General features: G+C 38.9%; 2 protein-coding genes across 2 annotated transcripts; both read left to right on the top strand.

The window, feature by feature from the left end:
- Nucleotides 1-1,562: 1,562 nt before the first annotated feature.
- On the top strand, nt 1,563-6,965 carry LOC106304564 (senescence-induced receptor-like serine/threonine-protein kinase). Its single transcript, XM_013740962.1, has 13 exons — nt 1,563-1,741; nt 1,828-2,380; nt 2,624-3,102; nt 3,185-3,326; nt 3,467-3,538; nt 3,640-3,711; nt 3,831-3,911; nt 3,995-4,152; nt 4,235-4,443; nt 4,672-4,798; nt 4,879-4,941; nt 5,018-5,207; nt 6,535-6,965. Exons 1-13 carry the CDS (start codon nt 1,666-1,668, stop codon nt 6,929-6,931), a joined length of 2,619 nt encoding a protein of 872 aa, XP_013596416.1. The 5' UTR covers nt 1,563-1,665; the 3' UTR covers nt 6,932-6,965.
- A 1,998-nt stretch (nt 6,966-8,963) lies between these two features.
- LOC106302892 (uncharacterized mitochondrial protein AtMg00310-like) lies at nt 8,964-9,755 on the top strand. The gene has a single exon (XM_013739295.1). The coding sequence runs from the start codon at nt 8,964-8,966 to the stop codon at nt 9,753-9,755; it is 792 nt and encodes a 263-aa protein (XP_013594749.1).
- Nucleotides 9,756-12,411: the final 2,656 nt, after the last annotated feature.

Raw genomic sequence — 12,411 nt, 5'->3', positions numbered from 1 at the left:
TACCCCGGATTTGCTCTGAATAAGAACAATAAAAAAACAGGGGATGCAAAGTCTCCTACGGTTCCTGACATAGCACACATGATGCATTAACATTCTCATTCCAACAACTCATTCTATCTATTATTGAAAGTCTCCCATGCATTGCTATCCAAATAATAAAGAAGAACTTTGGAGTTGCATACTTAAGCCACACTGCTTGGTGCAAATAGCAAACCTGATAGTTTTCTCTTATACTTAACCATGTTTCTCGAGTAGAGAATCTCCTGTTATACTTTCCTTTCTCATTTCTCCACAACGACACATCTTCCTCCTGTATCAATTTTGCTTTGTACTTTTCAATTTCTACTTCCACTCTGTTTAAGATTGGAACCTGATGTTGCCTCCTGTGATTCCTACTGGCTGCCATAGTTGCATTTGTCGGAATTTCTATATCAATACAGCTTCCCTTTCTCAATACATCCTTTAAACAACCCAATGGTGACCACACTTCATACCAAAAGGATGCTTTTTCCCCGTTCTTCACTTCAACTCTATAGAAACGTTTTACGATCTCACGGTATTTGAGAACCTTTCTCTACATCCATGAGCCAGATTAAGTATTATCCTTCACCATCCAGAAAGAATCCTTCCTGATAAGATAAGTTTTTACCCAGTTTACCCATAAGGAATGAGATGATAAGATTCTCCCAATCAACTTTAGAGCTCATCCAATGTGCCTCTTTCAAAGGCCTTACTCCCAATCCTCCTTCCATCTTCAATCTATAGATATCTGTCCAAGCTATATAGATTTCTTCTCATTAAAATCTGGACCAGACCAAAGAAAGGCTGAACAAATCATTTCAATCTCCTTACTGCATCCACTAGGGAATCGAAAAGCAGCCATAGAAAAGCTTGGAAGAATTTGCATTTGCTACCAGTTTAGTTCATACGAATTTGTCATGCAATATAGTACCGTTTGCTATATTGCGCATGTGTTCTTCGTTTTCCTGACTTGTGCCCGTTTCAAAAGTATGATCTTAACCTTTTTTCTTGTCTTTTTTCTAATGAAGTTTAAGACATGGTCCTATTTTGGTCTTGCCAAACATTTACAACTTTGGTCTCAACATAAATTGAATTTAACTAATGGGTTTACGTTTTCTCCAAGGCATTCGTTACCACTGGCCAAAATGATTTTAACGAGAAAATAGCCGATTAGAGCTTCAACTTAGGAATCGATCAGACGCTATGCATGGGTGGATCTACTAAGGGAGTAGGGGGGGGGGGTCAGCTGACCCCCGATAAAATTGTCAAATCATTTGTTTTGTATTAAAAACGCTTAAGAATCTCCAGCTCAAGTGGTAGTTGTGACCCCCCCAAACACAGGTTCAGTTCCTCACCAATTGACACCTTCCTCAGTATAATTTTGCTATTATGTTTCAAGGTAATGGAATAATTTGAGACAGTTTTATCAAAGTGCCCTCCCTCTATTTCAACTACATGAATCATGAAACTAATCACAAAAGATGCTATGTTTGAAAAAATAAAATATTTGAATTTTGGTATTGAATGTTGATTTAATATTAAGCAAGCAATGATTAGAGTAACGTGCAAGCTCCCATTACCTTGAAACATAAAGAGCAGCAAAATCCATGAGAAAATAATCAAAGGATAATCCTCTATCTAGTAATGACGATTTTAAGCTCTCTTTCATGGATAAGCTTTCTTCTTCTACTCTTTCTTGTTCATGCTCAAGACCAATCTGGTATCTTAAAACAGCCTTTACTCTATTAATATCTTCACATGTTAATGAGTTAAATAATCTGATTAATATCTCTCTGTATGTTACAGGTTTTATCAGTATAGATTGTGGTATACCGGATGATTCGAGCTACAATGACGAGACAACAGACATAAAGTATGTTTCCGATTCAACGTTTGTTGAGTCAGGAACAAGCAAGAGCATAGCTCCTGAGCTTAAGACAAATACTTCTCTTGCAAGACAGTTTCACAATCTAAGAATCTTCCCTGAGGGTAAGAGAAACTGTTACAAAGTGTGGCCTCAACAAGGTAAAGGATTTAAGTATTTGATCAGAACCCGTTTCATGTATGGAAACTACGATGGAGTTGGTGAAGCACCACCCGCTTTCGATCTCTATCTCGGTGTTAATCTATGGGATTCTATTGTTCTTGACAATTCAACATCTATAGTAACCAAAGAGATCATACACACTCCCTCTCTAGACTATTTTCATGTTTGTCTTGTTGATAAGAACAGCGGAACTCCTTTCTTGTCTGTCTTGGAAGTAAGATTCTTGAAGAACAATACTTATGAGACTCCTTATGAATCTCTCATGCTTTTCAAGAGATGGGATTTGGGCTCTATTAGTAATCTTCCTGTCAGGTAACAAAAAAGTCTTTATGTTTCTTCAATGTTCAAAAAATCGCTAACCAATGGTTAGACGCCTTATAGAGGATATAATGTTTAGGCGGATGCCTAAACCAATTTTTGAATGCCTAGACCGTTTTTTTTGAAAATTCGGTTTAAAAAAATTGTTTCGTTCAGATTCGATTTGCCGACTAAACCGATTTTTAGAACAATGTGTTTCTTCAAGTGTTACTTCCTCTACTAACTCGTTTCTTATAGATACAAAGATGATGTCTATGATCGCATATGGATGCCTAGTAGGTTTACGGACCATATGATACTAAACACGTCACTCCCTATTGATCAAAACTACAACAACCTCTTCCAACCAGCTAGTGTTGTCATGAGCACCGCTACAAGACCACTTAACGCTAGCAGTTACATACTTCTGTATTGGGAACCGGAAGACCCTAGGTTGAAGTTCTATGTATATCTGCATTTTGCTGAGGTTGAAGTGCTCACAGGAAACCAGACGAGAGAATTCACAGTTAATTACAACAATGACACAACACTTGCTGAAAAGTTTAGGCCTAGCTACTTGTATACGGATACAGTTGTCACTCCAGACCCAGTAACTGGATTAATACATGAGTTTTATTTGGTACAAACTTCTGTTGAAATGCTTCCACCGATCATTAACGCCATGGAGATATATCAAGTTAATGAGTTCCTTCAGTTATCAACTGATCAAGAGGATGGTAAGGTTTTCTGAAAGATTAAACAACCTTTTGTCTACTGCGTATATTATGTAGTTATGTACAGTTTTGATTTTGTGTTTAGTGGATGCCATGACGAAGATCAAGGATACGTACAGAGTGAAGAAAAACTGGCAAGGAGATCCATGTGTTCCTGTGGATTATTCTTGGGAAGGTCTTGATTGTATGGATAGTGATAACACTACTAACCCAAGAGTTATTTCTCTGTAAGACATGCTGCTCTGTTATGTTCTGTTTTGCTCTGTATTTCTCTGTTGTGTTCTGTTTTGCTCTGTTATGTTCTGTTTTGCATGTTCTGTTTGTTTCTGACAACCACGTCTCTTCTTTTTTTTCTTTTAATCTGCAGGAACTTATCTTTTAGTGGATTGACTGGACAGATTGATCCAGCCTTTTCCAATCTTACATCCATCAAAAAACTGTTAGTATTTACTGTGTCTGATGTAATAAACACTCGTGGACTTTGTAATAAAGAGAGTTTTATCAAATATATTACACTAACAAAACCAAATGTCATTGTAGGGATTTGGCAGGTAATAACTTAACAGGAAAAGTACCAGATTTCCTTGAAAATTTACCAAATTTAACTGAGTTGTAAGTCATTCAAGCCAGGGAACATATACAATCATCCTCTAAAGATTAATAGTTTTCAAATATATCATACCAGTTTCTGTGAGTTTTTTTTTTTTTTTTTTTTTTTTTTTTTTTTGCAGAAACTTGGAAGGAAACAAGCTGATAGGAATAATTCCACGAAAACTTCTTGAGAGATCAAAGGATGGATCACTTTCACTGAGGTTTGCCGCTTGATAAGTTCTTTAACTCAAACATGTAAAGTCCTAACTAATTATACCTTAAATTTCAATGTTGCAATCATAAGGTACGGTGGAAATCCCGAACTTTGTTCGTCTGATTCATGCGAAAAGACAAAGAAAAATCATGGTTACATCATTCCAGTAGTAGCATCAGTCATAGGACTGCTCCTTCTTTTGACCGCATTTGCTTTATTCTGGCATTTAAAGAAAAGATCACATAAAGGTTCAAACATTCAAAAGTTCATTGTATATAATAAAGAAAGACATAATCATTATAATCACTTCTAATACTCCCTTGTTTGTAGGTTCCAATGATGCCATGACCGGTCCATTCAACACAGCTCAACGATACTTCAAATACTCAGAAGTTGTGAGTATCACAAATAACTTCGAGAGAGTTCTCGGCAAAGGAGGTTTTGGTGAAGTATACCATGGAATCTCGGATGGAGATCAAGTTGCAGTCAAGATACTTTCTGAAGAATCAGCTCAAGGTTACAAAGAGTTTCGAGCAGAGGTTGGGTTTCTTAAAGGGATCATTCTTTAATTATTAGTTGTCATGTATCCAATCTCTGAACGTCCCCAACCAATCGCTATATTTTGTTTCTAAAGTAGAAAAACTCTATTATAAAAACATACATATGGAAGCAAAAGTTAGATATATAAAAAAAATATAGATGTGGGTCGGAGATGGTCTTAACCAGTCTAATCTCCAGATTTTTTCCTCTTGTGTTCTCACTCCTAGGTGGAAATTCTGATGAGAGTTCATCACAGAAACCTGACCTCTCTTTTCGGATACTGCAATGAGGGAAACAGAATGGTCCTTATTTATGAGTATATGGCTAATGGGAACTTAGGAGACTACTTATCAGGTCAGTACTACTTTTGCTTCACTGCCACTCCTTTTGTGTATCCTTGTTAATAAAATACGTTTTGTTTCATTTGGCTAAAGGAAAAATGTCATTTATATTGAGCTGGGAAGAGAGGTTAAAGATTTCACTAGATGCAGCGCAAGGTTTGTTTGGTAAACGTTTTGAATATATGCGAAAATTGATCAATGAAGTGTCCTTTTCTCTTTGTAAAATATTCAGGGCTAGAGTATCTTCACTATGGTTGTAAGCCTCCTATAGTTCACAGAGATGTTAAGCCAACGAACATATTACTAAATGAGAAGATCCAAGCCAAGATTTCAGACTTCGGTTTATCAAGAAGCTTCCCCGTTGAAGGAAGCGATCAGATTTCAACCGTTGTGGCTGGAACAATTGGTTACCTTGATCCCGAGTAAGTAATCTCATCCTTGAATCTATGCCGTATAGTTTTTTCTTGAAATGGCAAAACAAATATTTAGGAGACATCACTTTATGTTCTTGAAATAAAATAAAATAAAAACTACCGAGGAGATGGCCTAGTGGCTAAACTTCTTGAATCAGCTGACACGGCTAGTTGGGACTAAGAGGAGTCTTCTCTCATAAGAAGAGTTAACTTAACATGGTCTGGCCTTGTCATAGAAGATGTACGGGCTTTCGAACTCAGAACCTCCTAGTCACTCAAAAAATGAAGAAACAAATAGTTTTTTTTTTGTAAAAAAGCTTTCATATTAAAATGCATAAAAAGTACATGTACGAGTTTTCACTCACAAGTTTTGAAAATTTTGCAACAATCAAAGGGTAAACCCCTAGTGAATGATCCACATCTGAATCATAAAATGCAAGAAACTGAAGATAATGACTAGTGATTGCGGTTTTCTCATCCACGTCGACCTTGTTTATCTCTTCCACTAACTTTCAACCATTCCATATCTTGAATCTTTTGGATTGGTTTTATTGGTCTTCCTCCCCTAGTTATGTTATAACTAGAGGTCTATCCTATTACATCCAATGACGATTCCCCATATGAGATCGGAATCTCCGGCTCCATGGAGAATTGTTGGTGGCTATGTGTGAGAGTAATGTAAGAACCAACTGGTTGCTCATTTTCAGAGGCATTTGAGCCATCCAAAATGATAATGTTTGATGGAATTTCTCCCATAATCTGTGACTGAGATGGCGCAGCATTTGTGGCTGCTAACATAGGAAAAGTGTTAACAATCTTTGGGCAAGGGACAGAATGTACCTCATGCAAATGTGTGAACGAACTAGCAAGGGCAAACTCGGACGGTGTAGTGACAGTAGACTCATCATGGGACTCACGGGCTTGGTGGAAAGAGGGTGTGAGTGACTTTGGTTCCAAATGGTCCACATGTGTACTAGAGGTGTGCAACAGCGGAGCTATGTCCACGAGACCTCTTCATTGGTAACATGTGTTTCTTTTGTAGTAGGAGTTTCAAGTTGTTTAGGAGGTAGTAAACACCTTTTCTCCTTATGGTCAAGTGCTCTGCATCTGCCACAAGCACTAGGAATCCAAGAATACTCTACATCAACCAAGTGGGTATTGCCTTGCTTGTCATCAAACGCAATTAGCTTTAGGAACGGTTTATCTAACTCAACCTCAACTAATTTTTTTTACTTCCCCCAACCTCAACAAAGAGTTAGAAGACATCATCTATTTTCTTGAACTGGCAAAATGAATATTTAGAAGACATTAATACTTTATGTTCTTGAAATGGCAGGTACTACTCGACGCGCCAAATGAACGAGAAGAGTGATGTTTATAGCTTCGGAGTTGTTCTTCTTGAAGTGATAACAGGGCAGCCTGTAATTGCATCCTCAAGAAGAGAGAGGCATATAAGTGATCAGGTCAGTTCGATGTTAGGCAAAGGAAACATCAGAGGGATTGTGGATCAGCGTCTGGGAGAGAGATATGATGCTGGCTCTGCTTGGAAAATGGCAGAATTATCCCTTGCTTGTACAGAGCAGAGGTCTACGCATAGACCAACGATGAGTCAGGTAGTTATGGGGCTGAAACAGATCGTTGATGGCAGAATGAACGATCATAATAACCAAGGTGACTCGACAAAGATGGTTACAGTGAATCTGAAATCCGAAATGGGTCCTCAAGCAAGGTAGATGATTTTACTGCGTGCTGAAGAACAAATTCTTTTTTTTTCTTTCATTTATATCGCATCTCAATAAAAACGTTACGTGTATAAATTTATTTACCTTACCTATGTAATAAACCTTCAAACTGCTTCCATGCTTACCATTGGTAACGACCTGACTCCTCTTAGGTTGTGGACTTTTTGATAATACCATTTCTTTTGTTTTATGAAATGAACCACTTTTGCTTGGGAAATACTAAAGAAGATTTTATCTAAAGTTTACTATTAATGCTAGAGTGAAGTTAATTTTTGGAAGTTGGTTTTCTTTATTGATCATAAGAAATTCCTTTATAGGTTATGATACAAGATATATAACCCTAAAACAAAAGAAATGGTATGACCGAAGATTGAAAGATAACGAAGAAGTTAAAGCTCTGATATCAGAGACATGGAAAAAAGCCACGGGGCTATCAATAAAAGAAAGGATCGGCAGGGTTCGCCGAGCAATAATGGACTGGAGCAAAACTCAGGGGCTGAACAGCAAACTGGCCATTGAAGAAAAACGAACAGAGCTCAACTCTGCGCTTAGCACCTGGCAAACGATACCAATCTTATAAACCGGATAACGGCAGAGCTCACCTCGGCTTATGCGGCTGAAGAGGCATTTTGGAAGCAAAGGAGCAGGCTCCTTTGGTTGAGTTTGGGAGATCGTAATACTGGATATTTTCATGCTACAGCAAAGAAAAGATGCAGAGCGAACTCCTTTTCTGTAATTGAAAACAAAGCGGGGGAGATGGTCTTGAAAGAAGAAGATATAGCAAAGGTGATAGTTAGCTATTTTGATGGACTCTTTACATCAACGGAGGAAGATAGAGCAGATACGGTAAACCTTGCCCTCAGGCCTGTAATCTCAGAGGAAGTAAATGAAAAACTCATTGAAATCCCTTCAGCTTTAGAAATCCGAGAAGCGCTTTTTGCTATCCATGCCGACAAGGCTCCAGGCCCGGATGGATTCTCGGCAAGCTTCTACCACTCCAACTGGACTGAGATTGGAGATGAAATTGTCCAAGAAGTTAGAGAGTTCTTCATTACAGGGAGGCTTCCCTTGGGTATAAACGAAACCCATATCCGGTTAATTCAAAAAACGACGAGCCCACAGCGAGTATAAGATTACAGACCGATTGCCTTGTGCAATGTATATTACAAGATTATATCTAAGATACTCACTCGGAGATTGCAGCTGGTGCTTGATCTGGTAATCTCGCCCAACCAATCAGCATTCGTGCCGGGACGGGCTATCTCGGACAATGTCCTAATTACACATGAGGTGCTTCATACTTTAAAGACCTCCCGAGCTGAGAAACGATGTGCCATGGCGGTGAAAACTGATATGAGTAAAACCTATGACAGGCTGGAATGGGATTTTATCGAAGCAGTTTTATATGGAATGCATTCGAAAGTGGTCCATTGGATAGTGCAGTGTGTCTCTTCTGTTACGTACTCTTTCCTCATCAACGGCTCGCCTAGAGAAAGAGTTCGACCGAGTAGGAGAATCCGTCAAGGAGACCCTCTCTCACCTTACCTATTCATTTTGTGTAGTGAGGTGCTCTCGGGACTTTGTAACAGAGCACAAGAAGACGGTTCTTTAAAGGGTATCCGAGTTGCTCGTGGTAGTCCTTATATCAACCATCTCTTGTTTGCGGATGACACTATGTTCTTCCTCCAGTCCGACAAGACAAGCAGACAAAAGGAATTTTAAAACGCTACGAAGCAGCATCCGGACAACTGGTTAATGCTGAGAAATCGGCAATCACCTTCTCAAGCAAGACTCCAGCTTCCCTTAGACAGGCCGTTAAGAATGATCTACAAATTCAAAAAGAGGGTGGAACTGGGAAATATTTGGGCTTACCGGAACACTTTGGCCGACGGAAAGAGACTTATTTGCTGGTATAGTAGATAGAATAAAACAGAAGGCGAGTGGTTGGTCGAATCGTTTCCTCTCCTCAGCTGGGAACCTTGTAATGTTGAAGAGTGTTCTCTCGCCAATCCCGTCACATGCCATGACTTGCTTCAAACTGCCCAAGTCTCTAACTAAGCGGATTCAATCAGCGGTAACTCGTTTCTTGTGGGACGATAGAACTGGGAAAAAGAAGATGGCATGGATAGGTTGGGATAAGCTAGCACAACCAAAAGGAAAAGGTGGCCTAGGACTTCGAGACTTTGAAAGCTTTAATGATGCCTTCCTAGGAAAGCTTAGCTGGAGAATAATAAACAACCCACATGGAGTTCTTAGTCGTGTCCTCCTTGGCAAGTACTGCATGGAAGGAAAGTTCATGGACTGCCCCGATCGAGCGTCTGAGTCGCATGGATGGAGAAGTATATTGGTGGGGCGTGATCTGATAAAGAAAAACCCAGGGTGGCTGGTAGGAGATGGAACTCAAATCGACTTGTGGTCGGACCCATGGCTTAATGTGTCACAGCAGGAGCAACTTATGGGACCGCCTACGGAGACAACACTGAACTACAAAGTCTCTGCTCTGCTCACACAAGACTCGTCGGACTGGGATATAGAAAAAATCAGAGAGATATGCCCATTTGCAGAGAAACAGATCTTAAAGATAAAAACTAGTAGATCAGGGGCTCCTGATAAACTATGTTGGATGAGAACAAAAGATGGGGAATATTCCACTAAGTCAGGCTACCATGCGGCTTTTGAAGAGGCTAATGATGCAGAAAGGTTAGAGATGTCCGGAAACTGGAACCAAGAGGTCTGGAACCTAAGCACGGCACCTAAAATCAAAATGCTAGTGTGGAAAGTGCTGAGAGGGGCTCTACCAGTGGGACAAGGCTAGAAGAGCGACACATTACTGTGGACCCGAGATGTAAACGATGCCGAAACCCAGAATCTATCATTCATCTATTGTTTTAATGTGAGTTTGCAAAGACATTATGGCAATCTGCTCCGTTCACGAGTGAGCTTGATTTTAGCGGAATGATAGAATTGAGGGATCTCTGGAACCTTGTGAAGACAAAACCGTGCCTACCGCCAGCAGGAATTACCAGTGGGCATCTAGCTCCGTGGACTGTATGGGAAATTTGGACGGCTAGGAACAAGCTGGTATTTTCAAACCTAAGGCTAGAAGCAGGGGAGTCTCTGTCTAGAGCAATTTGAAGTGCAAGAGAGTGGCAAGATGGACAGATTAAAGTGACGCAGAAGAGAAGAAGTAAACTCCATAACCCAATTGCTGATACAGGAACCATCCTTAGAACGGATGCGGCGTGGAATGCAGGCACAGGACAGGCGGGTTTAGGATGGGGTTTGACACAAACTGAAGCAACATCTAGTTTCTCTAAGATTGCAGAAAACTTACTTTCCCCTTTGATGGCTGAAGGCTTGGCTCTCCGAGAAGCTCTACAGAAGAGTAAGGACTTGGGTATCAAGACTTTAAACGTGGAATCAGATTCCAAAAACCTCATCAACAGCATCCTCAACGACAACACAATCCCTGAGCTTTATGGGATAGTGGCTGATATTTTAATTCTATCTGGTTGTTTTGATTTTGTATCCTTTTGATGGATCTCTAGAGAAGCAAACTATGCAGCCGATCTAGTTGCAAAACAGAGCTTTGGTGTAAATGAGTCCTTTATGACCTCCACCTAACTATGAATGAATGAATGAATGAACGTGTGTTTCAAAAAAAAAAAGGTTATGATACAAGATATATAACCCTAATCTAATGTAAAGAGGAAAATTATCAAAACCATAACAAATTCCAAAACCGCATATCCATATCATTACTCTCTCTTTTGATTTGGAGCTTGTCTTCAAGCTCCAGCTACAGTATTCTTCTATAAGTTTTCACCTTTTGTGTTTAAAATTCAAACTCATTGACTTTAATCTCTTCTTTCTCTTTTTCCTCCACGAACATCTTTTATCAAACGCATGCCTTAAAACCACCGTCGGAACATCATCGGACAGAATATGATTCACCAAATTTTCCGCTTGGAAAAGATCATTGGACAGAAAAGCACACGTGGCAGTTGTCTTTAAGAAGTGACACTTGCATGTTTGGCTAGAATCAATGGATAGAGATTAAAGATTCCTTAGAAGAAACAAATGTGGGTGTCATAGCATCTTCTGTTATTTGGGGCTCTGGTTGCTTCGTTTCTACCGCTTAAATGTTGTTTTTATTGATCATAACAAAATTTCTACTGGTATACAAGATATTACAACCCTAAATTCAAAAGAAAAAAATACTTTAAGCTTAACTAGAAAGGAAAAACACCAAAAACTTAATCTAATGTAAACTAAAAGAAAATTTTTCAAAACCAGAACAAATTTTAAAACCGTATCTCATATCATTTTATTGGGTTCGAAGACTAGATACACGGTATTTTAGACCTGGTGAACGAAGAGAAAACTGAGGTATTAATTTGATAATGAGCTTTGCAAAACTAAAGCAAACATTTGCAGTAATTGAAATAATAATTTATCTCCAAGTAACATGGATACATGTTTTTCCCAGTTTAGCCCATTTCTATATTAACGCTTGTAAGAATCACTATTCCTTGATCCGCTCACGGTTCTTGGTGAAAATTCTATCTGTAAACAAGGAGCGTGGACATACGTTCTATTGGCTCACCAGTTATCAATACAGTGAAGTCTCAGGTCTCGTTTCTCTTTTGATTATGCAAACAAAAACAAATATTAGGCTTTGAATAGTGACTAAAAGAACAAGAGGAACACTGTGTTCCTTAAAAAAATTACCATTCATGAGGAATAAGTTTTTCTTTTCATTCCTCTTCGTTCATTTGTTTGTAAAGAATTACAAAAAAGATCTATTCTTTATTAATTTTCATAAGAAACCATCATTCCTCATCGTTCTTAAAATTTTATTCCTACTCATTCTTTTCCTATCCATTCCTATTCCTGTTGTTCCTACGATGGTTACCCTTTGAATACGACAAAGAGTTAAAAGACAATCAACATCATTAAGTTCTGGCCTGTAAAGTGATCATTGGCGTAGATGCTCTAGAAGACATAACATTTGGATGTTTTTGTTTATACTTACTTCTTTGTCTCTACTTATACTGCTAGTTTAAGCAAGTGTAGAGAATCGACCTTGGCTGCTTCTTGTAACAAGTAAATCGACACAACAATATGTTGGGCGAGTCCTCTCCAAACCGGAGACAAACTCTATATCACTATGAATCGAAAACGTTACAAGCTTCGCACTAGTTGCGTGTTCTATGCTTTAGAGAGTATTTATGTTTCTGTGTATTACAAGGAAGAGATGAGACCTATATTTATACAACCTGATTTGTGCTAGTTCTAATTGGAGAAGGATTTATCAATCCACCGTCATATGCATCTGATCTTGTTTCCTATTAGAACTTGGACTCCTTATTACACAAGACTAAGCCCATCTTGTTTTATCTTTCAGGTTTAAGTCGAAGCCCATTAACCAGCCCAGTCCCGGATGGCCCAAGAGGCACCAAAGCCTCACA

This window comes from Brassica oleracea, chromosome C7, assembly GCF_000695525.1.
Source record: "Brassica oleracea var. oleracea cultivar TO1000 chromosome C7, BOL, whole genome shotgun sequence".
NCBI lineage: Eukaryota > Viridiplantae > Streptophyta > Magnoliopsida > Brassicales > Brassicaceae > Brassica > Brassica oleracea.
The sequence above is the reverse complement of the archived record's forward strand: the minus strand, read 5'-3'. Positions and strand labels throughout refer to the sequence as shown.

What these genes read in the sequence shown, in the direction of transcription:
- LOC106304564 (XM_013740962.1), top strand. Translation starts at nt 1,666, where the DNA reads ATGACGATTTTAAGCTCTCTTTCATGGATAAGCTTTCTTCTTCTACTC. An exon ending in ATCAACTGATCAAGAGGATG is followed by an intron (nt 3,103 to 3,184) that starts GTAAGGTTTTCT and finishes TTTTGTGTTTAG; the next exon opens with TGGATGCCATGACGAAGATC. An exon ending in TTACCAAATTTAACTGAGTT is followed by an intron (nt 3,712 to 3,830) that starts GTAAGTCATTCA and finishes TTTTTTTTGCAG; the next exon opens with AAACTTGGAAGGAAACAAGC.
- LOC106302892 (XM_013739295.1), top strand. Translation starts at nt 8,964, where the DNA reads ATGACTTGCTTCAAACTGCCCAAGTCTCTAACTAAGCGGATTCAATCA.